Source organism: Vanellus vanellus, assembly GCF_965231255.1.
Source record: "Vanellus vanellus genome assembly, chromosome: 14".
NCBI classification, from domain to species: Eukaryota; Metazoa; Chordata; class Aves; order Charadriiformes; family Charadriidae; genus Vanellus; species Vanellus vanellus.
The window spans coordinates 15,353,121-15,380,116 of record NC_138919.1 but is presented as its reverse complement, the minus strand read 5'-3'; the positions used below and the strand labels follow the sequence as shown (position 1 = coordinate 15,380,116).

General features: G+C 47.9%; 1 protein-coding gene across 1 annotated transcript in view; it reads left to right on the top strand.

Annotated features, from left to right (window-relative positions):
- Nucleotides 1–7,117: 7,117 nt before the first annotated feature.
- MYH16 (myosin heavy chain 16) overlaps nt 7,118–26,996 on the top strand; it is a gene marked incomplete at both ends in the record, with an annotated part of 42,457 nt that continues 22,578 nt past the window's right edge. The window contains 15 exon segments of the mRNA XM_082490745.1: nt 7,118–7,150; nt 13,177–13,381; nt 13,505–13,581; nt 13,664–13,861; nt 15,442–15,562; nt 16,877–16,999; nt 17,747–17,856; nt 18,481–18,582; nt 19,766–19,903; nt 23,050–23,091; nt 24,300–24,311; nt 24,315–24,362; nt 24,707–24,723; nt 25,158–25,278; nt 26,346–26,398. Coding sequence (XP_082346871.1) covers nt 7,118–7,150; nt 13,177–13,381; nt 13,505–13,581; nt 13,664–13,861; nt 15,442–15,562; nt 16,877–16,999; nt 17,747–17,856; nt 18,481–18,582; nt 19,766–19,903; nt 23,050–23,091; nt 24,300–24,311; nt 24,315–24,362; nt 24,707–24,723; nt 25,158–25,278; nt 26,346–26,398 — 1,400 coding nt within the window.

Below are 26,996 nucleotides of genomic sequence, written 5' to 3'. Positions count from 1 at the left end.
CAAACTACCACTTAATACCAGGCTACAAAAATTACAGCTGCTGCAATGCCACGAGGAAGCCGGACACGCCACCTCTCATCGCTACGGGGACACCACCTTCCTCCGGTTCTGGTCCCAGGGCTTTTAGATTTTCCTAAACACAGAACCCAAACCTAGCAAAGCCTCTTGCCTCCAAAAGCATCATCTTAAGGTCCAATTTAAGGACAAGTCACCACAGCCAAGCCTCTTCTCTCACCCCACCACGCAGCCCAGCTTGGCTTCCTACACCAGGGCCCCCCCCATAGGAAAGACAAAGCTATGAAGTGACCAAGTTCAACCAAGTAAAGAGCTCCCCTTGGAAGCCCAGCTACTCATAAGGCTTGCCAGGTGAAAAATATTTAATTGTTTTTACCTGTCCCTATTTATCTCTAAGCTTCTCCTAGTAAGGGCCACAGACACACACAAATAAGACCAGGAGCAGGCCTTCAGACAGTTTTTGTCAGAAGAAGCAAGACTTCTACTCAGTGGAGGTGTTTTCAGAGCAGCCAGACACCACCAAGGCCCCACCAAAGTCAGGTTGGGCATAAACACACACAGGTGCTGCATCTTCACCTTCTCTCCAGGTTCACAGCCAACACCTGTGGCTCAGATCAGCCTCCAAGAGCTCCCCTTTGTCCCTCTTCTCAAGTTTAAGGTTTTGGTGGGCTCTTTTTGGTCCTCTCTCTCAGTAACCAAGGCTAGATACCAGCACCATCAGCTCTTTACCCCAACACAGCACCCAGCCACCAAGCTGCAGACCTCCCCCAGCTCACAGGGGGACCAGGATGAACCACCTCTTGGCTCAAGCCAATTACACCCCATAGCCTTAAGCCCTACACTCAAACCTTCAAGGTCTACTTCAGCCTCCCATCCTCTGTTTCCCCCTCCAACAGAGGGGAACAGTAACACCCCAAAAGACCTCTTCTTTTTTGGGGACCTTCCTCCACCCCCACCTCAGCAGAGATGCACCACAACCTCCCCCACACCAACACCAGCCAAGCAGGAGACCCAGCACAACCCCAAAGAGCCAGGAGAGTCCAACCAGCAGCACCAGACTCATCATAGCATAAACAAGAACCCACCACCCCAAGGAAGAGGAGAACTACTCACCCCAACTCTCTCTCATGCTCCATCACCCTCAACTACCTCTTTTATTGCCCCCATGGAGACACATCCTCCCCCCAGTTCCCACCCATGATTGGCTCTTCCCAGGAGACCCCCGTTATCTCCAGCTGCTCCTTTGCCATGGCTACCTCGATGCACCTGGAGGAGGATGGATGGTGATGCCTTCCCTCCCGAGCTGCCCTCCTGCCTGGGCCACTCTGCTCACCCCCCTGCACACCTCCTCCATACAGGTGCCCACAGCGGCCTTATTTGTGGCCAGACCCTTCATGGGACATGCCATCCGGCACCCATCGAACGTCCTGTGATGCAGGGGACAGTCTGGCCACTGCCTCCCCATGGCCGCAGGGGATGGGCAGTCTGGGAATGCCCCTTTTTGGTGGGGGTGCAGGCCAGGAGAGCAGCTGCTGGTGGTTAGCAGGGACCGGGAGCATGGAGCCAGGCGGTAGCGGAGGGGAATCACCCGCGTGGAGGTTGCAAGTGGGCTGAGACAGGATTAAGAAACTTGGAGCCGCAGCCGGTGCTGAGCTGCTGGCTGGTGCAGGTGGGGGCCGGGGGGCTGCGGCAGGAGGTAGCACGGAGAGAAACCCAGCAGGAACCTGTTATCTTCATGAATCCTTTAGATTTTGGCCAGGAGCTGCTGGGCAGCTCTTATTACGCTATGTTATGTGCCCACCTCAGTCCCCAGCAGCTTTTGTCAAGAGATCGTTTGCATTTACGGTGCCATAAGACCCCTTACGGGCCAACGCTCGGGCTGCTTGCGCCCCTCGTCCTCCTGCCCGTGCCACCGCTCTGGCCAACGGGGACCGCAGCATCCCTGCCCTCAAAATAACCGCTCGCAGCGGGGCTTGGCCACAGCGCTGCGGGCAGTTTTGGGGACTCTGAAGTCCTGAAGGCATCCTGGTTCTTCAAAGCCCTCCAAACCACCGCTCTGTTGAGCAAAGCCCCATAAAACCCTCTCCGTACCTCTCCGTGTGTCCAGCCGGTGGGGAGAGGAGGAGCAGCGTTTGCCGAACGGGTCGGGAAAGCAGCTGGTAGAATATTTAATTAAAACCTGATTTTAAATTATGTGACATCTTTTTTTTTTTCTGCGAGGGAGATGGGCAGCGCAGTAATTGGGAGGAGGGGCCCGGGCTCGCTGCGGGGAGCGGGAGGGAGCAGCACCCACCGCCGGGCTCTGCACCCTCCGCTCCCCGGGAGCGCGGCGGGCGCCTTCGTCCCCTGCCAGCCGCGTGCACGGGAGCCATTTCCAACCCAATTATAGGAGTTACAGGGAACGACCCGTTCACTGTGTGGCTCTTTCCGGTGGGGAAATACCTACGGAAATACGCTGTGCGGTACCGGGGCTGCTTTAAATCATAGATTCAAATCCCCGGGGTCATATCAACTCTCCCTTTCGAGGCAAATGAAAGGAGTTGTACGAAGCTTTGTGCGGAAGGTGATGGGGGGAGGTTTGAGAGAAGACCTGCAGATAAATCTGGTGTTTGTGGGCATTAAAAGGCCAGTTGTGCTAGTCCTAGGACTGTATTTTTAAGCTTCAAGTGCCACCGGTTGCATTATCTTGTTTCTTGGCTGCTCAAGACAGGAAAATTACCTTTCAATTGCTTTTTAATTCAACTTAATCTGGTGCAAAAGTTAGTGTGCACCCTCTAATTTTGTTTTCTGAGCGGCGTGTTTCAGCTAATTCCTAATCAGCCAGCGCTAAATCAAAACAGCCCTGGCTCAAGCTGAAATAGATGAGTCCTGGCAACCTTGCCAGGCAATTTAATTAAATTGGCTTAAAATCACGCCCCGAGATAAGTGGGGGCAGCCTCTGGCACGGGCCAACCCCCAGGAGACACTCCTCTGCCTGGAGAGCTCTCTCGCCCGAGGTGCCGCGGTACATGGATGTGCAACGAGGCTGCGAGACGTTTATCCTCATCCTGGGCTGCTCTTTCCCTCTCTGCCCTTTCCATTCCCTCTCCCCCCGCCAAGTGCCATCGGACCCTGTTGGGCTCTCCGGCACCGCCAGCGCAGGGAGGGAGAGGATGGGGAGAGAGAAACACGTGCAAATTGATTAGCAACCCCTCTCCCCGGCCTTCGCTCCGGTCACCGATGGCACGAGAGGTGACACCGCCGAGCGCTCGGCCCCGCGAGCAGGCAGAGGATGAGCAGAGCTCATTTCACCCCCATGCCGAGGACACGGGCACATCGATATTTGCCCAAGGGGAAAGTGGGGACAATCGCTGGAGGGAAAAAAAAAAAAAAACACAGCGTTTTGGTTTTCTGCATAACAAGAGGGTATCACAGCTAATGGAGAGGAAAGGAGATAAAAGCCTAAATCTACACGACAGCGTCCCCTGAGCTCAGCCTTGTGTGCTCAAGCTGAAAATCCACATCGTGACAGGTATGAAAAGCTGCGGCCCCAGTTTAGAGGTTCTCTTTGTGGCTGCTCTCTCCCACCCCGCCACCCTTCGCCCCGCGCTCCCACCACGGCACCGCGGGTTAGTTCAACGGTGACCGGTGGCACATTTGAAAGTACCAGTTTTAAGCCCCGAGATAAACGCACTGATTTTCCCTCCTCTGTTGGTTTGGTTTTTTTTTTTCATGTTTCCGTAATAGGTTTACTCTCACTGCATGCGGAGAAAGGCAGTGGTCAGGAAAGACGTGAGCACGTGGATCTCCATGGAGGGGTTAGCCGAGGCAGGAACAGCCCCGGCTCCACCGTGGGAGGTTGCAGGGCCACAGCAGCTGGTCCGAGCAAACCGTCCGTGAAAGGAAAACCTCACCTGGCAGAGAGCGAGCAAAGGTAGGGATTCCTGCCAACCCCCTCAACGCCTACTCTCAGGCAGCATATTTTCTCCATCAGCTCTAATGTAGTCCATTAAGTTAACATCAACAAATTAATTTTACTTATTAGTTACAGGAACACCGAGAAAATATCCGTGCGGGTTCCTGAACCAGCTGCCGAGGTAACGGCCGGCGGAAGCAGGGCAACTCCCAAGCGTGGCAGGGATGGAGCCTGCGATTTCCTCCTTTTTCAGCTGCGATGCGTCCTCCCGGCACATGATCCCGGAGGGAGGCAGCGCTGACTCCGCAGTGGTTCCCCCCGGGGAGGCAGCCGCTGAGCAGCCGGTGTCGTCCCCATCGCCGGCCACGAGCTTCATTTCGGCCCTGTTGCCGGTGCAGCAGCGGCGGGTTTGAGTCGAGCTCAGAGCTGCGTTGTGCCAGGCGCTAAACGAGCGCACAATAAGTGACAGCCCCTGTCCCCTACAGTCCATCTCATCACGACATGCGGAAAGCGGGAGAAGGGATTTATTGTTATCCCTCTCTTACTGCTGAGCCAGCAGCGAAGCCGAGCTCCACAGCTGGATTTGCCGAGGCTCAAGGTGCAGCTTGTTGGTTCCCTTAATTTAGCGTAGTGGCCTCAAAAAAGTGGCCCTGTGCTTTTCTCCCCCTCCCCTACTTTTCTTCCCCCCACTCCTCTGCAGCCGTGGGGATGCGTCAATGCAGACAGCTCATTCAAAGGCAAAGCACCACACAAAAATGAAGAAAGAAGCATAGTTTTCCATCAATTTGATTCCAACAGCTCCTGCTGGAGCCATGGGATCGTTGGAGCCGGCAGACAAGGAGGAGAGGTGTCCCTGGGGGAGGGTGGCAGCGCAGCATCGCATCTCACATTGCAGGTCAGGGGAAACTGGTCCCAGTCCAGTGCCTCGTCCCCGCGGTGGGCACAGAACGTACCAGGGCTCTGCGGTGGGGTGGCACCGAGGGGAGGGAAGCCTGTCTCCAAGGCAGCTTAATTTTCTCCCAAATACCTGGGAATCCGGCCCGTTGCAGTGGGTTTGATAAATACAACTCTGCCATGGTCACCCGCTGCACCGTGGGACGTCTCCGTTCCCACAATCCCAGTTCAGGTTTGCCAGGAGTTCTTATTTGGGTGCGCGAATCTTCAATTCGTGCCTAACGCTTCTCTGAGGTTACACCGCCCAGAAAACTTGTCCCTCTGTGCGGCGCTTTTCCAGGCAGCGTGTTCTGCGGTGCCTTTTTCCAGCCAAGAAATGGGATCACTCAGAAATGTAGGTGCTGGAAAAAAAGAAAAAAAAAAAAAAAAAGAAAAAGAAAGTCTCATTGCTATTACACAGAAGAGATCTGTATTTATTGATAAAGAGGTCTGGGGATTCCCTGGGAGTTAAGGAGAAGGGAATTGCTGTGTGGGAAGACAGCTCGTAAAACGGGTAACGCTGTGACGGGTAACAGCGACCGATTATCCCGTCAGCCGGGCTGGAGTCGGTGGGAGCTCCCGGAGAGGGAACTGAGCCCCGGGAAGGAGAAGAGGCAACAGGGCGAGTGGTGGGAGCCCTTTCCCACTTGCCAAACGCAGCTGCTAATGTCCATTCGGCAGCCGGCGTAAGCGGATGCCCCAGAAAAACCAGCACAGCCCTGGAGGGTCTGTAACTCCACACCAGGCTGAACGTTAAGGAACTAATTTTAACTTCTAAGCAGCATCCTTTCTGCCGGCCACGGAGGGATTAGAGTAACGGTTTTTGAAATTATTTAAAAATAACATCAGACTTAATCATAGCTATTTATTAAATCCATTATCCCCTGTCAGTTATGGGACACTGATTTATTCAGCTGCAGAAACTATAATCACCTACGGCCAAAAATCTTACAGATTTTTTTTTTTTTTCCTAACGGGGCCCAGTAATAATTATTCCTTTAGTCCCTGAACCTGTAACTGGAGGAACTCAAATAGAAATCTGTGGTGAATTTGGGCATGAGGAACAACGGAGTGATGAAGAAACCTTGGACTTACTGAAAAAACACATAATTTTGTATGAATCACACATGACCTCGCAGGAGAAAGGCTGAGGCACGTGCTAAAGGAGTGGAGTGCCTTGTAAATCATGTAGGGAAGAGAAACCCCATAAAAACACCAGAAAACCCAAATAAATGACGGGGTCTTCAGCTTCTGGATGCCCCTTTGCTGTCAGGGGGTCCCTGTGCAGCTTAATTAGAGGAGGAGAGGAGCTTGCCTGTTTTGTTGTGTTCCTGCGGTTCCTCGGCGGGGAGAGCTGCCAGACGGCTGCTCACCTCCATCGGTGCCTCCGATTATCACAGCCGGGGACAGCATTTCAAGAGAAATCAGTGTCTTTGTTTAAAATGTGTATTTAGGGCCCTTTGTTTGAAAGCCACGGTTAGGAAATGCTAAAAAGAGAACTCAACGTGCGTATTGCACCTGATCCAAGGAGCCGAAGATAATTTTTGCCAAGCCCCGGGGTGATATTCGTCTCTGTTTCAACTGCTGTGTCTCATGCACACACCGATTTGGTAATGAGCTTTCAGGCCCCCCCCCCCCCGCTAATTACACCTCATTGTGCCATCTCCTTCCTGCCACTCCGCTGTTCTGAGGTCTGTCCTGGACAAGCCGGTGGGAGCAGCTCCCTCCGCACCAGCGCAGCCCCTGGGCAGCACCGTCCGGCTGCTGTGATCCCCCAGGCAGATTTATTTTAACTGGGGCGGCTTCTATTAGGGGATTAGATACGTAAAAATACGTACTCAACTCCTGCATGTCACTCTGAGCGGGCAGATAATCGTAGAATCATAGAATGGTTTGGGTTGGAAGGGACCTTGAAGATCACCTTGTTCCACCCCCCTGCCCTGGGCAGGGACACCTCCCACCAGCCCAGGTTGCTCCAAGCCCCGTCCAACCTGGCCTTGAACACCTCCAGGGATGGGGCAGCCACAGCTTCTGTTGTGGTCCATGTGGTCCGCTGTGGTCTGTTTTTCCAAGGCTGAGGTACGCAACACCCTGGGGAAAGGGCAACAAGGGCAGGAGGAATCGCCGAGTCCCTCCTGCCCCCTCCGTCATGTCTATTCTGTTCCTGAATGTCACAGGCAGAGTGAAGCCAACAGGAGGTGGCTGCAGTGTGAATGGAGGATTCCAGCAGGTGATCTCCCAAACGCACACGGTGAAGGCCCTGCAGACCCGCTAATGAAGCTGCCGATTGCCCACATTGAGACCATGGTAATCATAGCCTATGGTGAAGGGTGGGGCTGTGGTTTTACTGGTGTCTTTGCCCAGGGCTGTGGATGGTGGGCCAGTCAGAGATGGGGTGGAAAGAAGCCCCAGGCCTGTGCTGGAAGGGACTGACCCAGGGACAGTCCCAGGCGTGGGCTGGAATTGAGTTGGGGCTAGCCCAGTCCCACTGCTGGGGGCTGGGGGACATCCCTGTCCAGGACGAGGTTGTGGGTCCTGATGGTCTCCAGCCAAGCATAAGGAATTGCTTGTTGGTGGCCCTTGGCCAGAACTACACATAGAGGTTGGGACTGGGGGAGGACTAACTGATAGACCTGCTTCAGGTTTAGGGTGGGCTCCGAGGGTTTTGGCTACCCTTGACCTCCATGTCAGACGTTTGGAGAACTAAGGGAGGACAGAGAGGACGGGATGGGCAGGTGCACTAGCTGTGAGTCCCCACTCCCTTCCAGATCTGGGCAGAGACCTGATTTCTGATGGTTAATACTCCTCTGGTGTTGGTGGACGCAGCGAAGCCCTGGTGGATCAGTTGGCTTTGCCCTCTGTACAGCTGGTCCACCCAGGGCAGAGCCACTCAGCAGAGCTCTGTGTCTCTCCATGAGCTCAAGTGGCCAAACTCTGTGCTATGGATTCAAAATTCCCAACCTTGCCAACGGTCTATGTAGGATCAATTCAATGCCACATGCCAGAGGTTTCAGGGGATTTTTTTTTCCCCTCTTTTTCCTTTAAAAAAAAAAACAAACTTCAGAAGTTTTGGGACTGTTTGTTTCACCACCATAATTCCTTGCATTAAAAGAGTGCTACAATTGCAAAGGTGAGCACTGAAAAGTGAAGATACCAGAAAGACTTGAACTTTGCTTCCATATGCCTCCACTTCCCCGTCGTGTTTTTGATCGTATAACCGCACAGACTGTCTTCTGCAGGGCCCACGACTCACTGAGCACCTACTAGGGTTTGAAAGGATTCGGCGTCTTCCCCGCCAGACCCTCTGCACCTCACAAGCAGTGATCTGCCCTCGTTTGGTTAGAGCCTGGTGGTGTCTCCGTACAGCCAATACCCCTCCAGCCCTCACAGGAATACACTGATCCTCCCCAAGCAACAGCCAACAGCTGAGAACGAGGATCCAGCTTTCATTACAGAACCAGCATTATTTTTTTAGATGACCAATAAATGCAAAAACATCTTGCAGTCTGCCGGGCCAGATCTTTGTATAACCCTGCGATCCTTCAGCAGGGCTTTCTGAGCCAGGTACCATTCCTCCCCTAACCACCAGAGATCAGTTTGCTGCCGCTGCTGAAATGCCAACCCCAAAAGGCAGCATGCGACCTGAGCTCCTTGTTAGGCCAAGGCTTGTCACTACAGCGCAAAGGCTGCAGAGAGCCATCAAAAGTGGGTTTCTACCGCCTGTTCCTCTCCCTGCCCTCCTCCATTTACAGCCTCCTTCTTTGTAACTGGGAATGTCAAGGACACCCGGGCTACTGTGTTCAGCCTGGGATGCCTGGCAGTGCTAAAGAGGGAGAGATCAGAGCCTTTCTTCCACATGGTCAGTACTACATGAGCTGATTTGCCCCTTATCTGAAGACCAATTTCCAATCTGAAACATCATCCTTCCAGGCAGGAAGGCTGGAGTCTTAGTATCACTTTAAGGTGATGAAGAAATCTGTGTCAGAGCGAGAAACTGAGCCCACACTGAAGGCAAATGTTCTGCTTAGCACATAACTCCCTCCCCGGGATGCGTTGCCTGCAGAGCTCCTGTGCGGCACCATCAGGACATGTTACTGCAGAACACGTCTCCTTCATAGGATGAGGGGGAATGGCTTCAAACTGGAAGAGGGGGGATGTAAATTAGATATCAGGAAGAATTTTTTCACTCTGAAGGTGGTGAGGCACTGGCCCAGGATGCCCAGAGAAACTGTGGCTGCCCCATCCCTGGAGGTGTTCAAGGCCCAGTTGGACGGGGCTTGGAGCAACCTGGGCTGGTGAGAGGTGTCCCTGCCCATGGCAGGGGGGTTGGAACTAGATGATCTTCAAGGTTCCTTCCAACCTAAACCATTCTATGATTCATTTTCTACAGGAACCTTCAAATACCTCCTTCCCAGCTAATATAATCTTTGTAAGCGGATGTGGCCGGATGAACCAGCTGCAGCCCAACCCAAGCTGTCGCAGCGGGATTTACAGAGTGCAGTGATGTGCTGGAGAAAAGCGTGGCCAGGGACGATACAGGACGGGGCCTGTGCTATGGAAACTGCCACGACATTTCATTAAACTCGGCAAGAGGCATCCTAATTACTCAGGAAGCAATCTGGCTGAGTTCTATCGGTTGCTGATCTGTCCATGGGCTGAGTGAGCTTGTAGCTATTTAAGGTTTGCCATTTTGACCCGTATCACTTCATGGAGAGATCCGATCGCTGCCTTTGCAGCTCATTCCTCCTATGCGGTCAAAACAGACACTTACACACATTATACATGAGTGAACAGGTCAGAACCCATTATTTATTTGATGCATTTCACGTCTTTCTCTAAGATGTTTGTCTGAGAACTGTTTACAATCTTCATTCACAGATTCAAGGTTTGAAATAATTACCTAAAAAAGCCCAGAAAATATGACTTGCTCCGGATACATTCCTGAGAAGTTAATCACTATTCTCAATATCCAAGACTCGAGCTGGCCACGGTTTCTGTGGTATTACTCTGCTCCTGACGGAACATGCCGAGTTCTTAGAATCAGATTTTCAGGGTGAAGAGTCAGTTACGAATTCAAGAGGTGGGTGTAACATGAACTCTCTAATTTTCACCTCAAAGCGGCTGTTTATCTGAATCTTCCGGCTTGGAAACTCTATCCCAAGCGTATTCACCCGAAACACCCACAATGGCGATACTTGCAGAGTAACCACATCCCCGACACTCCAGCTGAGGCAAATATAGCAGAGAAATACTTGAAGCTGATACAGAAGCAGTTGTCTTTCAGTGCAGTTCCCATCCACTGAGCAATCGTAACGCGCAAGGCTGTAACACAACAGCCGCCTTTATCCGCCCTGCTTGTAGCAAACACTCAGAATTTATTCATCATAAACATGGGGCCTGGAAATTATTTTAATATGCAACCTTAATTCCATCACCGACATAGCTGCTCCTGCCACGGATTCAGTTTGTCTGCCGAAGATCAGCTCCTCTCACTGATGAAATCCGCCAGTCCGCCTCGGCAAGAAGGGCACAGCCAAAGACGTGACCTTGAACAAAGGCTTCATTAGAAGAGCTTTCTGTTTGGCTTCTTGTCCCTGTAGTCCAGCAGCTGAGTTCATAAAACACCCTATAAGGAAAGGAAAGACAAGGAGAAATCCCCACGAAACAAAGCATTATCTGATCTCTCCTGAGGGACCAAAGCTTTCCCAATCAGGCTCCCAGCGTTACAGACCGCTGAAGTTATGGATACGGAATGTGTTGTCTCTTTTAAAACATTAAGTGGTGGCTCAGGCCCTTTGGACAGCTACAAAAGAGCCTGGCCAGCCCTCGTCAGCACTCGTCTTCCAAGACGGTGGGTTTAGCCTGGTAGGTACTTGCTGGGTGTGATGGCTGGGAAGAGGCATGTGGTGGAGATCAGCAAGGACTTTACACCTCCATGGGGCAGAAATCTCAAGCAGAGGCAGGGAGAGAAAAGCAGAGTGCCTGCAGGTGTATATGAAGCCTATTCGGATCGACAGGCACTGTGTTTTATAACAGGTGGACTCAAACTCATGGGTATTTTAACAATAACTTTATCAAATTCCACGTGATTTGGGGGAAATGAAATTTCAGAATTTTAACTCACCTCAAATTGTTGGCGTGGCCTTACGACTTCCTTAACCTATGGCTTTTGGGACTACATTTATGCCTAAGCTTTTAAAAACATATATTGTCTCCGGGTACCTAAACAACACAGCTGAAGGCTGCCTTTAGAGGAGCTAAGCGCCAGTCACTCCTACTGGCTTCAGACTGAAAGCCCAGAATAAAATAGACTTTCTGTAGGTACTTTATCTGCCAAAGACTGGACTGACAGTGGGTGGACAACTCTGAAGATAAATTGTCATCATGCTGTGCCTCAGTTTCCCCAGTGTAAAAGGATGGTGAGGCATAAAGAATCGAAAGTTCCAGAAAGGTCTGAGACCTGCACCCAAGAAACTCTGAAGTACGAATTACTTTTCGTCACATGCGTTTATCTTCTGTAGGCGTTTGGTTTAACGTTTCATTGATCTGCTTCCAAGAGCATGTTGGTCCACGTATTTCAGGAGGTGACAGATACAGTGTAGTCCTGAGCCTTCTGTGGAAAGGGGCCACAGAATCAACTCCCCAAAATACGCTGCAAATATGGGCATCTAAACCCAGCAAGTCTACAGATTTAACTATATAGATTGAGGGGGGAAATGATTGATGAGCTGTTGCAGTTCCTTATCTCTGCCTGATCGGAATTGGAAATAGAGAGGAAAGGTTCTCCTTCCTGCTTCATTCCAGAGCAGCAGACTGCAACTGATAGCGTTACACCACGACCTTCCTGAGCCTTAAAACTGGTTTCCAAAGGTGCTGCACTGCTGCCCTGGAGTCCTTGTCTGCATACATTTTTAGACCACTAAGGTTTTCAGGAGGATGGTGGGGAAAATGAGATCACCAGAAGGGCCAGTGCCGTCATCATCTCTAAGCGGTGTCAAGATATTCTGACTCCAGCCCAAGCTGTAGCCTCTAAAACCAGATCCCGCTGGCAAAGAGTCCCCCACCCGCCCCAGGGGCTTCTCCTGCTTACCCCAGACTGACTCCTCTGCCTCCCGTGCAGGCGGCTGTGACTCACAAGGCCGGCACAAAGCATTGCTTGGGGCTGTCATCACAGGGGCTGCAGAGGTGGAGAGGAGAACAGCCCTCGGCCTGGGCAGTGTGTCCTCACAGCAAAACAAAGCCGCAGCACAGCCCGTGTTCCCTTTAATCTAAGTAATGCATAGTAGTGATGAAATCAGCTTTGCCTCTGCAGGGAGCAACAAGTCGAGCAGGTATCGTAGGCACGTCTTTAGGTAGCTGGACACTGACAAAGACTGCTCACCATCAGCAGTTTGACTGTTGCCTTGACAACATTAAAGCTAGTTCAGATGCGTGGGTGGGGGAAGGAAGACTGCCTGGAGTGTGGGACACAGTCTGCTCCCAACGTGGAACAGGTCCCCAAAAATGCAAAGCCGCGGGACATGAGTCATGTCCTTGAACTCCCCTGCTCCCCCCTGTGGCTTTGCCACAGGTATGGTCTTAGGTTGTGACGAGGGTGAAAACCACCAAGGGGCAGGTGAAGTGGATGGGCCATGGACTCTCCTGGATGACCCTGATGGGTGTTGCTGGCTGAGGACAGGAGCTGATGAACCAGGTCCTCCCTTTCAGGTTCCTCTGAACCCTTTTTACTGCTGTGCCTGCATTTATGCTATTTTGTGCACTGCTGTGGCCTTTCACACTAAGAGGGTCTATGCCCACACTGCACCGGAGGTGCCTGCACAGGGCTTGCCTTACCCCAGGGAGAGAGCAAGAAGCTCTGTGGTTGTTCTGACTTACAGCTACTTCATGGCGTTCTCTGGGAATCACAGAAAACCACCAACACTCTCAGTGGTCCCGAAATCCCACTGGCACTCCCCATCCAAGAACTGCCCTCACCAGAACTGGGCCTTAGGGTCTTACAGGCTTCAGAAACAAAAGATGGGAGGAAGGTCCCCTTTCTCAGCCATAGGCAGGTTCCCAGTGGCCTGGCACTGGAAAATGAGGAAGGCTGCAGAGAAAGTGGGAATATTCTCTCTATTTCTCCCCAGTTAATCTCTCTCTTTCTAGCCCCTCTTAGGAACTATCACCCAGGTCTGGGATGTTGACTTGCCTGTTCCTTCTGCTGCAGGTTCTTATTGAACTGGAAAGGTATCGTTGGTGTAAACAGGACAGCACCACTGGAAATTCCAGGCTTCTTCAATCTCTGCTTTCTCAGCAATGTGGGAAGCACTGTTCACCTTCTCCTTTCCTTCTAGTTTTACCTTCTGCTTGGAAGAGAAGCGAAGACGTCTGATACTCATAAGGAAGAGCGTGTGGATGATGCTGACCCCACACAGTTCCTGGCTCCTCCTGAGAAAGAGAAAACTAAGGCCATGAACAAGTGCTATGGCATCAAGACATCCTGCTGGATGAAGGATGAGAAAGGGGGGTTCCTCCAGTCTGAAAAGGATGACAGTCATGGTGAAGATGGCAATCAACCAGCTAAGCTCTACTTTATGAGTTCAACAGGAAAGCAGTAGCCTACTGCCCCCAGAGGAAGTGTAACCATGTCAAAGTCCAGACCTATTTTGCTCTGTGGGTCAGCCGATTTGTGGGACTCCTTTCGTGAGGCCACCAGCCAGGGGCCGTGGCAGCTAGAACAAGACCTGAAGTGGAAGCACGTCCAAGAGAGTGTCTTCCCATGTGGTCCATGGAGACCTATCTAGAATAACACCATCTACTTTCTGTTCCCCAACACTGCAGGCCATCACAGTGAAGAATGTCCAGCAGATGGATGGAACGGTGGATGATGAACCTGCGCTCAAGTTCAAACAGATCGATGACATGGTGAACATGACCGCCCTGAACAAGGCCAGTGTCCTGGACAACCTGCGGCAGCGCTACACCCACATGAGGATCTATGATTTGAAAGGGCAGAGGGCAATAGCAAAGCAGCATGGGGTAATGGCAGGACAGGAACCCATCCTGACTCAGAGGGCCAGTCTGTGCTGCTGTAAATTGGGTGGGTGGGTGTGACTTAAATCTTCCAGTGTCAGCTCATGCCCAAGCGCCTTTTCACTGCCTGTCTGTCACTTGCGAAAAGCAAATGGCAAAGCACCAGGACATTTGAGTTCTCTGCTTTGCTCTGCCCTGTCTTCAAATGAATTCCCTGCATTTCTTTTTTCCCATTCATAAAACAGAGTGTGATATTGATCTGTGGCTGCAATGAATCTACCCTCACACAGAGCTCTGGGGGCTTGCAGGTGGTCTGGAAACTGAAATAAACAGCAGTGGGAGGAATAATCACAGCGTTTGCAGAGAGCATAGAGATTCTTGAGAGAACAGCGCTGTAGAGCAGCCTCAGGGATCCTCGGCCAGGTGGGATTTCCCAGCACTTTATTTCCTGCCACCTGCAAAAACAAAACATAGTAAAAAGTGTTTTATCTGGGTAAAACGTTGTGAAAAGCAAGTTGTCCAAATAACAAAGGAGACACAAGCATCAATAATCAGGGAGGGAGATCTGGTCTTTTTTCTCATGATAGCAAAGTATGTTTTTTGTTAGCAAATGGAAAGAAACCCTCCATGCTAACGGCTGCTTCAGCATGAAGAGGCATTGCAGCTTCTAAGGCTGAAAGCAGCTTGGTTTCTTTCTCTCTTTCTCTTTCTCTTTCTCTTTCTCTTTCTCTTTCTCTTTCTCTTTCTCTTTCTCTTGCTCTTGCTCTTGCTCTTGCTCTTTCTCTTGCTCTGTCTCTGTCTCTTTCTCTCTTTCTCCTCCTGTTCTGTCTCTGTCTCTTTCTTTGTCTCTGTCTCTCTTGTCTCCTTGTTTTTCCTCTCCCCTCTGACTCTACTATGGTGGTCAGTAAAACAATTCAGGATTTAAAGACATAAACAGCAGCTACATTTGGCCTTACAGCAAAAATCCTGTTATTCTAGCCTTGTGGGATTCCTTCGGTGGCTTCCTATTTCTCCTTCCAGCTTCCTCACAACCAGAGTTCTGGACTGTCATGTCCCAGCTTGTACCTCCTCCACAACTTCTCCCCCCGAGGCTGTCCCTACCCTACACGCACTCCTAGCCTGTCTTATGCTGCCCTCTATCCTTGGAATAATCTTCCTCTTCCTACACGCAATAAACCTCACTCCTCTCTCCTAACTGTCTGCCTGCAGATCCCAGCCTTGCCCTACCATTCCCCTGTGGGTATCTCAATCCTGGCACGTCCCCAAAACTCTGGAAGACTGAAGTACTAAGCACTGAAAACTTCATTACGCTTTGCATTTGGTGTTGCTTCTTGGAAATGGGGAGATTAACCAGACCCCTGCCTGCCCCAAAATCCACAAAGCTGGACCTCTGTGGAGAGCCTTCGGGAGGGCTGAACCTGAAAAGGAATTACTGCTCACAGCAGTAAGTCAGCTTTCTGTGGGAGCTGACTGACAGAAAATGTATTTACTGGGCTGCTTCGGATGGTGAGGAGTAGTTGTGCTCAAAGCCTAAGCCTTTAGTGTTGAGCATCCTGCTGATGCTGACTTTTACCTTCTCTTTGTAGGAATCCCTGGAAAATCAAATAATCCAGGTGAATCCTGTTCTGGAGACCCTTGATAATGCTAAAACTATGAGGAAGAAAAATTCCTCCCATTTTGGACATACCAGCCCTTCACCGATAGGTCGTACAAAGGTGTTCCCTCAGAAGAAATAAAAACAAAAATTATTTTTAAATACTTCCTCAAGCACTACAGTTGGTTTATATTTACTAACATTTCACATGAAGCATTATTGGTTCCCATTTTCTTGAACTAAAGTTTGTCAGTCGATTTTGCTTTGACTTCATATTTTTAGATGTCAAAAGAAAAAATAGTTTTGATCAACCCCGAATCCATGCCCTTTCAACTGTTTACTTCTGCAAAGATTCAAAATGCTTTCATTTTTTGCAGATTATTTTTAATTTTGAAATTGTCAGTGTAAAACATTGGGGGTTTCAACTGAAGTCTCATTCCTCTGTTTCTGTGTGCTACATACTTCTGCCATATGCTGCAGAGAAAGGAGGATTTCTTTAAGCTCTAATACAGAATCCAAGAAGAAAGAGGTTTTTTATAGATCTGATCTTTGAAAAGATTAAATTTCCTCTCACTGACTTGCAAATTTGCCCCTACAGGCAATGCTGTCTGTCCCTGATGAACGCTCAGAACCTCTCAGCTACTTTCTGTTTTCCTACAGATATTGCAATCTTGATTAACAGACTCATCTTTTATTTTCTCATCTAGGGCAAATTTATCTGAATTCACTTTGGTAGCATAGGCGAGCTGGCTGGGGCTAACACTCAGGGCTGTAAGCACATCATTCTTCATATTAATTTTCTTTTGGATTTTTTCTTGTGTTGAATGGACCCTGTTCCGATTACATCAGACACATGCAAATATGAAATAAATTCTGTTAATTTGAGGGATCTGCACTGCTGTAAATGAAACTAAAATCTGCCCCTAGTTCCACAGTGAAGTTATGTGCTTTAGCTGACAAGTTTATTTCTTCTTTCTTTAGTTGCCTATGAGACTCTGTGTGAACACATAAAAAACACAATGCCTCCCCCAAAAGCTGTGCACTTTTCATTCTACAATTATATTGCAACCATTACTCACGTTCATCAGTACAACAGTATAATTGTCTTGCAAACCAAGACCCTAAAAATAGCTGTCCAGGGAAGGTGCATTGTTCTTTGTTTGCACACGTGCATCCAAGACTAAATTGAGAACCACAAATCCCAGCTCTCAAGGTAAAAAGAGCCCACCATGTTTCCTGACTAAAGCCCTTTAGCATAAAGAAAAAGGAGAGAGGAAACATATGGACCGGTTATTCTTTAATGTGGGATTGTCTGCATCCCTCCTACTTTCAACTCATCCCAGATTTGCATCACACCCAGAGACCATATGTTGGATTTGCCTCTCTGGACAGTGGGCCAAGGCAAGTTTCATGTTGCTTCCTGGCAGGTTGCATCTTCTTCCAGCCTGGCCTGGAGAGCAAGGGCATGGACAGACCTTCACTGTACAAGCAGCAGCACCCGCTCAAGGTCCTTCTGCACCCTCGCTGGAGCTCTGCTGGCAGAAGGGATTGTATGACTGCTCCCTGAGGCCACCTGGGCTAACTAAAATGGGTAATAAAGGTTGTTTGAGTCAACCCAAATTTGTCTGAAGAACTCACGTGATGCTGTTCACCAGCAGAGCTATATGGACAGAAGACTTCCACTGACAGGCAAGGATGAAAAATGCCCAGCCAGGACTGCCAGCAAGATCTGGTGATCTGGTACAGCTGAATGAATTCATACAGTGAGGTCTAGAGGAGGAGGATTTTTGTGAAGACCAGCAGCCAAATTCAGCATATTAGTGCCTGACAGAAGGTATGGACAGAGTACAAAGGTACAAAGTATCTTTTCCAGAGCTCTTCTCAGAAAGAAAGGGCAGTATAAGGACAGGTTTCACAGGTCAATCTTATAAACCACGCACTGGCAATTCAGAGGATGCTTAGAAGTAGGATGACTCAGTCTGGAGATGTGTTCCTGAACCCAGCACTGACATAACTGGACAAGCCATGGTATCTTTTGCCTCCATTTTACTAGCTACCAAAATAGCTGTACTAAAACTTGTGCCAGTAGGAATGTTGTGAAGCTTAAAAGCATGATCTGAGAGTATCTCTGAAAGAGACTATGGTTCTTGCTGCACTCACAGGACTTCCAAAGGACATTGGTGAAATGCTGGTTTCACTGATATCAAAAGCAAAATTCTCACTGACATCCATAGGGCCGTGATTTTTCAATCTCTGGCTGCTGTCTACCCCTGGATATGTTTCCCTCTGTGCTCCAGGTCTGGAGAAGTCACGTGTCATTTCCCAGGAAGGAGCTGAGACAGATTATCATATCTTCCACCAGATTCTCTCCAAGAAGAAGCTTGAACTTATTAGTATGGCACTTTGTGTGTGTTGCTCACTCCCTTTAATGCACACATCCCTGCTCGAGCCTCTGTTTCTAGAATAAGAAACCTACTCACCAGAACTGTACTTGGCTAGAGATTGAAATAGGTTCTCTGCAGTGGGGGTTTGTTACTAATTATCCAGGAAGAAGAGGATTGCAAGTGACTTTTCCTTTGGCAGGCCAGAGTGAGAAAAGAAAGCTGTCTTCCCTTATCTTGATCAATGCATGGGGAGGCCCCACTTGATCTGCCAGGGCTGCCACTAAGGTAAAAATGATTATTTTCAAAACAAAGTGTTGAGCTGCTTCATGTCAATTGCTTACATCTCCTCAGGACAGGAAAGACAGCCAGGACAAGTTTTTCAACACTGTTGAAAAGGTTTGGGTGTTCAATCCCACTTACTTTGACGCAGCTGCTATGTCAAAATCTCTCAGGTAGCCCAAGAAACTCATCCCACAAAAGGCTTTTTATCTTATGTGATACACTCAAAACATGTCCAGGAATTGAAACCTAGAAGAACCCTCAGTGTCCAGTCTGAGGGTTCAGTTCCAGTCAAAAATCTCATGCTATGCTTTGATTGAACTGATGGCAATTGGTGTAATCACCTTTTGGTCTGTCTCTTGCTGTAGAAACTGCTTCTTGTGCCCAATCCTAATCATTACCACTGGGTGCATCAAGGTGTGATCACAGTAGACAACACGGATGGTGGGGAAGAGTCACTTCTCACTGAAGTAAGGAGAAAAATCAGTGAAACTGAAAATACAGCAAACAGGATGCTGCTGCCCCAGCCTAAGTTTCCCCTAGGAATAAAGTTCAGCTTCTTCAACCTGAGGATAAATAAGCTACTGAAAGAGGAGCTAGGGATAGCCTAAAGATTTATTCAATTGTCTGTGAGCTGAAGGCTGAATATAAAAGATCTGCTCCAGAGCAAATGAGCTTGATGTAGGAGTTTCTGTTTAACATTCAATGGCCTGGGGTTTGCAGGACTTCAAACAAGCTGGTTATAGGGTTTGTTTGAAGCCTGAAAACTGACAGATCTGAAAGCTGTGGCAGAGACCATGGGTTAAAACCTGCTCATCTCGCGTACGTATGTAATCTCAAGGAGCAGCTTTTGTAAGAGAAAGACTTGACCCTTTGTCTGCTTTTGACACACATTTTCCTTTTTAATATCATTTTGAAGAGTATCTGTAACTGAAAAGAGCTTATTGGTAATGTCTGCTGGCTCCCGAGACTATTATTACAAGCAGGACTTGAGCTACAGAGAGATCAAACAGTCTCCAGCTGCTGAACTTACAGTGCCCCTTCTAGCAGCTGTTGGTATTTTACAGCTTCCAGGATTTGTACGTTGCAAACAAGCCTTTTGTACAAAGCAGATATGATTTTCATAGCCACTAAGACAGGCAGTCCCAAATCATGGCTCACGAGTAACACACTGCAAGATTCTCTGGCATGCTCAAGAGTCGTGCGCTCTGCCTTCCCCGGGCATGCTGTGAGAGCAAAGCACGATGTTCCCAGCAGAGCTACACTTCCTCTGTATCTGTGCTAGCTGAGATGTGGGATAATTGCTATAAGGGGTTGTTGCTGCTCATGTCCTGCTGATTTTCAAAAGCATGGTGAAGGGTGGAATGAGCTGATATCCCAGATGCATTTTGCTTACAGTATCAGAGACACTTAAAACAACTGCTGTCAAAGCACATGGTTCTTAGCTAGGATAAATCAGTATACGGAAGAAAAGCAGAGTGCTGGTTTACAGCAACATTAAGCTACTCTGTCCCACATTAGTCTGAAGGGACCTGGCTGGTCAAATTTCAATGGGCTGGAAAATTATTTTAGATGTTTAGCACTACGGGCTGACTTCCAGCTTATGGTGCAGATTAAGAATTCCCTTGTGTGGGTCTGTACCCCTTCTGCCAGGTGGCCTTTGATGTCCTGGGCCCCAGTCCAGAAGAGAGGAGCTGTGTTTACAAGCTGACTAGGGGTATCATGCACTTGGGCATTATGAAGTTCAAGCAGAAGCCAAGAGAGGAACAGGCAGAGGTGGACAACACGGAGGTAGGCTGAGATCTCACGCCTGGTGACAGCAAACCAGGACAAAGCCAGCATGCTAAAAGCTCAGCCAGTTTGTTAAGATTGAAAAAGCTGCTAAAACCAGACACTTGTTTCCAGGGAATATAAAATGACCTTAAACAACACGCTGATTTATTTTTTTAAATGAACAGATGTGCTATTGAGAGTCGGAGCTGGCATTCACAGCTGCCACGGGGCAGCAGGCCTGGCCAGATGGCTGAGCTGTCAGCTAAGGAGGACTTGATCCTTCTTTGTTCACCAGCCCTGCTTTGCAGGTGTTTTTGGAACCACGTTGGAGCAAACCGGCACATGGTTCCCAGAGCATATGGGATCCTGGACAGAGAGCAGTTGCTGTAACACCTTGTTTGAGGTGTGTATTATTGCCTCTGCTCCATCCAGAAAGCTCTGCTGAATGGAGTGTGTGTGTATGAAGGGACAGAGCTGAGACCTGCTTCCTTTCTGTCCTTCAGCGAGTTCCCAGCAGGGCTGGAGAGCTTGCCTGCCCCTGAAAGCAGAGCCTGTAACCATTTTTCCGAGTATGCAGCACGGAGATAGGGACAATGAGCAGTTTTCTTCCTTTCACTCAGATTAACATGGTAATCTTCTTCCCTCAGAAGAAGAGTTGCTCAGCTCACGGGTCTGGACTCTGGAAAGCTCCAGAGGGGCATCTCTAGGCCCACAGTGAATGCAGGGGATGAGCTGGAGCAGAAAGACCCTCTTACCACTACAGTGCCAAAACTAGGGGTCTGGCCAGCATGCGCGTGTTCCTCAAGGCCACTACTGGCCACTGAAGGCTGCCATCTATAACGACCACTACGTTGGCACAGTAAGTGCTGTTTCTGCCATACCCCTGCCTCCAACCCTGAGTAAGCTAGAACATGCACTGAGCGAGGTCAGACATGAGGCCAAGACGTAGAGGCCAAGTCCTCTGAGTGAATAGATCACATCAAACTTCCATGGGTTTTAACATACAGCAGCATTGGAAAAAGTACTTTGCTGGTGCAAATGAGTGTGGCTCTGTTGCCTTAAAGAAGTACTGCAGCCAAAGACTGGCTCTGCTGCACAGAAACATTCATCTCAGAAATCCTTTCCAGTAACAATTAATTGAAAACACGGATTGTGCAAATCTCTGACCAGTGATGCAACAGCTGAGCATTTTAACGTACAAATAACAGCAAGGCTGCTTCATGACTCTTCAACGTGTTGCCACTGGCCTTGATTAAAAATATAATCCTTATAGATATTCTGAAAAGGAACAAACCCCCAAAAACTCAAGCCCAGGCTTGTTGCTAGTATCACAAAGCTGTAGGAAAACTACCCAAAAGGCGCATCAGCCAAAGGATTAAATTCACTTTTGCTTCTATTGCTTGCATGTTGCTGGAAGAGCCAGAGTCCTGCAGTTCGCTGCAGCTTGTCTAGCCATTCCTCGTGTATGTGATTCGCCTCTGCTGTGTTGTCAAGCAGCCATGCTAATGCTTACCAGCAGGAACAGTATTTAAGCATATTATCAAACTCCACCAGTTATTCATATACTCCACTGCACAGACATACTGACAGAACATGATCAGAGCATGAATCACAGGCCCTTTGCTCCATCTTTTTTACACTCAGCAACTATTTCCTTTCTTTGCTACCAAGCAGGTTTTTGAAAATGACATTTGACTGTGCCAAAATATGTTCTGATTGTTTGGTTATACCAGTCTATAAGCCACGTTGTCCCCCCTGTCAGTGTATCAAAGTCGGAGCCTAAAAGGTAAAAATATGATCTCTCCACAACATCCTTTCCTTTAGCAGTCCTGTAGAATCCTTCATTTGGGGCAAATGGGCTTTCCATTGTAAGGGCCCCTCAGGAGTCCCAAGGCTCCAGGGAGCGCATTAATGTTATTCCCGTGCCAGCATTAACTCGTTTCCTTTTCCTACACCCACAGAGGATTTCTCCCTCTCTGTACGCAGCTTAACAGTCAGAAATCTGCTTTTTCATGCACTGCTACTGGGTTATTCTCTTGCTGTATCTGAGCTAGTCACGCCTTTTCTCCTCTGCTCCTTACCAGGTGTGACACAAGATCACGGGGTGGCTAGGGAAGAACGAGGATCACCTGAATGAAGCAGTGATGGGCTTGCTCCACACATCCACCATGTCCCTGCTCTGCGTCCTCTTTAAAGAGGAGGAGGCTGCAGGTAGGGTGAATATTATGTAGTACAATCAGTACTGTCAGCAAAATGTGTCGGCAAGCAAATGTCGTTTCTGGTGCCCGGTACTTCTCCATCATTCTTTTGTGGAAAGGATTAATCCCGTCATTACAACACTCCCTTCATCCAGGTAACAGCCCGTGTCTGCCTCTGCATACTTGTCTTCCGTGCTGAAAGACAATCTAGCTCTGTCCTTGAAAATTCTGCCCCTCCAGCACTAAGAGAAGCAGACAGTACACACTGTGTTCACTTTGCTCATGAAGGCACTACCAAGCACTGCTGCAGAAACATGCTTGCACAGATGGAAGCATGAGTGCAGTCCCGGCTTAATGACGAGCTACATAATCCCCTCCTGGCAGCCAGTGGTCTTCTGCTGCCCAGACAAATGTCAGGTTTCTATCAACCAGAAAAACTTGCTGCCTGCTAGGATTGTCATCAGCCCAGGACTCTGCAGCTGAAAGGGGAACGGGAAACAGTTTAGGAAACTGCTTTTCAGATTTCGTGCTATCAAATAGGATCGGATCTTATTTCTTCTTCCTGCATATGCAACTCCATCTCAGCCTATGCTAAACTGGCAAAGCAGTGCCAGCGTAAGTGAGAGGAGACTGACTGAGAGTGCAAAAAATTGTGTATGCCAGCATATTGTGGATGCAGCTACTCATCTTTTCCAAAGACAGTGTTCATATCTGGTTTGAGGATTTCTTTAGGGTAATAAACAATAAGAGAACAACCTCTAAACCAAAGCAGAATGCAGGTAAAATGATGCATATTTTTATTTGGTTAGTAGTTTATCCAGACAGCACTGAACTGCTAACTTAAGTCAGTTAAGACAGATTTACATTGGCAGCTACAGTATACTACTTCAGTGTGACTCCTTTTCAAGAGCATCTCTTGTATTCAGTGCAATAATATTGATTTTAGCTGGTGGCAGCAAGAGGTAGAAAAGAGGGTCCTTTTTTGTGACTGCCTCCAACTTCTACAGGGTAAGCAATCATCCATGCCTTTGTATGTAAACTGCCGTCAATGCCTTTGTATTCAAGCAGCAGCTCAGTCTCCCTGGTTCATCTTCAACCCTGCCCAAGGCTGGCTCATGCTGTTACCCTGATGTTACCAACGCAGAACTGAAAGAGAGAAGGGTGGCATTCAGTTACTGAAACTTTGGCATATAGTGTCACTAGTGTCATTTAAAATGCTTTTGGGTATCTGGGACACCCACAAGGGGCAAAAAGATACAACACAGGGCTTAGAAGAGACCTGTGGTCTTCCGGAGCGGTGGCTGGTGATACGTGAATGTATCTAAAATGTCACTATGTTTAGGCAACTGAAACCCCTCTAAGGGACTTGCAGGGTCACATGGGAAGGATATGGCAGAGCAGAGAATTACATCCCAGTCTCCTGAGACGCAGTACAGCACCTGGAGGGTGTGGTATATCTTTCTGAGGCTGGTGTCACAGTACTTACATTTGGTGTCATGAGTGCTAGAAACAGGACAAGAAAGGCCTAAAGAGGCTGGTTAGTATTTTGACTTGAAAGTCACAAATGAAGAGGGTAAATACATCATGGGGAAACTCCTGTGTTAATATTTCTATGGTATCCAAAGCTGAATGCCAGATTATATGGTTATGGACAAGTTCAATCCAGTCCTTTCAGACATCCTTGTTTGCTTTCATTATGCACTGTGCTGCCAGTTCATCTGCTCTTGATAACCGACAGTCATACAGGGGTTTTCAGTAAGCCTAAACAAGGTTACTGTGTGCTGCATGTCCTCTAGCATGGTCTGTCTCTAGGGTCTGGTCCACCCAGCAAATAAAAGCCAATGGCTGTTACCAGTTCATGGAGATATTCCTCCAGACTTGCTGGTGGAGAGCAAGTCTTTTCATTGTTAACTCCTCATTTGATGGTAATCCCTGCAGGAATACTTATCTAACACTATAAGCTAGAATCATGAAACAACATTTACCTGAAATAGTTTCAGGTTCACGCCTTGCCCAAGGTTGCTTCCATGCATGTAAGCTTGTTCCTCTGGGCCCACACAGGACTAGGCTCACTTCCTACCGTGTTGTGTGGGGATTTTCTTTTTTTCGCCTGACTGCGAAAAGCACAATGACTTTATCATAGAGAAGGTTTTCTCTCTCCAGCCTCGGTAACTCCTGTTAGTTTTTTCACTCCATTCCTCTTTGTCTCGTTCCAGGAGCAGCTGAACTAGCTGATGACCGCTTTGCACAGCACATCCCCACATTTCATCCACTGCATTGTTCAAAACAAATTTTAACAGTCTCGTAGGTGTCTGCAGCACTGCAGAGCAACCCTCAGGCAAAGCCACACAGTGCCTTCAGCACAAGCCATGGCTGGCTGAACAGATCTTTATTCACGAATGAAAGAAGTTGGGTCATCACTTCAGAGACTACCTTGTACCCCTTCAAGGGAATGTTAGTCTGACAGACGCTTCCAAGTGCCAGGGCTAGAGACAGGATGTCTAATAAGCCTCTCATTTTGTGAGAGAAGCACAAAGAATTAAGAAATACACAACCTGGAACTAGACAAATCGGCACCATTATTTATTAGGCTGCATTGCCTCCTGCAACCCTTTTTTTGCAGGATCAACCACGGAAACAGTGAATTGCAGAGGGGAAAAGCAACATAAATTTTCACCTATGATATATAATAAAGTGGAAGGGCAAGTAATGGAAAGCAGTTGGAAAACATCAAACAAATCTGCTATGAATAGGCAGTTACTCATGTTGTTTGAATTCCAACAGTATTACTGAATGCACATCTTCCACATACCACGGAGGTATGCATCCTGTGCAGTGATCTTGACCATGTGAAATCAGAGGGAGCGGGTATGAATGCCTACTTCCCCCTACAAGCAATTCCATTTTGCACAGATGGATAGAAATGTCCACAAGCTTTCTTACCACTAGCACTTCAGTGCCGTGCCCGTGGGGCTTGGAAGCTAAACCAGAGAAAATCTTAAGCAGCGATTAGCCTTTCTGCACTACCACTAACTGCAGCTCTTATATCATTATACCTGTCTTTCTCATTTTAGATACCAAAGACTGAATCCCAGTGTAATCCCTCCAGGGTTTGTAGACAATAAGAAGGCATCTGAGTTGCTGTTTGGTTCTACTGACCTGGGGGAGAAAGAGTTCAGAATTGGATATAACAAGGTACTGTTTACTCCTACCAAATTGAGCTAAATAAATTGATGGTAGTTATGACTCAGCATGCCTTTGGTGTAGATATAGCTGCAGAGTTAGAGTTTCTACAGCAACCCACTTCCTCGTGCATATAATGTTCTCTCTTACACATGCTCCCCAAACTGACTTAATCAGACAGTACAGTTAATATAATGCAAATGAAGTGGACCTTAAGTTACGTGATAAATCTCACTTACTCTTTACTATTCCTTCATCAGGCAAAAATCCTACTAACTGATCATTTAACCAATTTAAGACTGGAAAGGACTGTTGTAGCTGTCTAGTATTTGCAGCATGTACCATTAATTTTGCACATATGTTTTTGTCATAACATAATGAAAGCAGCTATTGTAACAGCCATGCAAAAGGGAGTAGTCTGTTCTTTGCATGAACTCAAAATCTGCATTTCCTAACTTTTATAATAATTATACAATATTCGTCACTCCTCCAGCCTATTCTATCCTTAAATTTCAACTTACGGATGGGGTTACGTGGGCCAGACACTGCCCCGATTCTACTTTTAAAGACAACAGCCACAAGATTACTACTGTTATTTTTTCATTGTCACTGAAACTACTTACTCCATTTCCCGGCGCAGGAGAGCACAAGGTATATTTGGGTTTCATCAAGGATAAGACTTCCACTCCTGCTTTACTTTATGCCACTTAGCTAGACTTTACGATGATCTCAATGTTACTTTTTATAGCTAGACACCTCGGGCACAGAAAAGGCTAAAGAACTGCAGGCAAATCCATGCTAAAGGTGAATGGAATCCATTTCCTAAATATTAGTCTTCCATTCCCATAACCTCTCCAAACTTCATCCTTTTTGTAAATGTAAGCAGAGAAGAGACAAGGTCACAACAAGATAAATCAACATGTAAAGACCAAAGAAGTAAAATATTGTAACTTCTGAGAGCTAATACACAGCAAGTCCAGAGTTTCATAGTCCCAAACGTTACCTAGGACTCCGGAGTCTAACAGTCTCCTGCCTTTCAATGTATTTTTCTGTGCTGGTATCCTGGCCACACTGGATGACATGCTCATGTCTTCCTGATGAGAATTCAGTACAAAAAGATGCTGGATACAAGGTATACTTAGGGAAAAACCTAGAAACTATTCTGTGAATCCAAGGCAGCATTAGAAACCAACTACTAATGTAATTCATTTACTAGCAAGGACCATGAAATGAAACCAGGACTTCCAAGTTCTACATCCCAGTATACAGCAAAGGAATAGAGCTTTCCTGCCTTTTCCACATAGCTCCATCCAGTACAACAATATTGCAGCTAGACAGCTGGATACCTCCATCACCTCCTGTGCAACCACCCCAAAGATCAACAGCTAGAGGATCTCTGTAATTTGGTAGTGAGCATTACCCATGTCCAGAAACCCGAACTCACACAGTGATGCAGTGAGTCTCCTGGAACTCAACCACAATACATACATTTATGAGTCACAAGATTTTGATTTCAATGTGTGCATTTTTTTCTGCCAGTGTGTATGGTATCTGTGGCTGCAGGATACAGGAGAGGAAACATGGGAGGCAAAAAACACGCTTTCAATTAGCTTCCAGTTTATTTGTATATTTATATATTTTTATTTGTATATTTCCAGCAGTATTTGGCTCTTCTAATGCATGAAATCTTCAATTTCTACATCCACAGTAGCATTTTTTTAAACAAATTT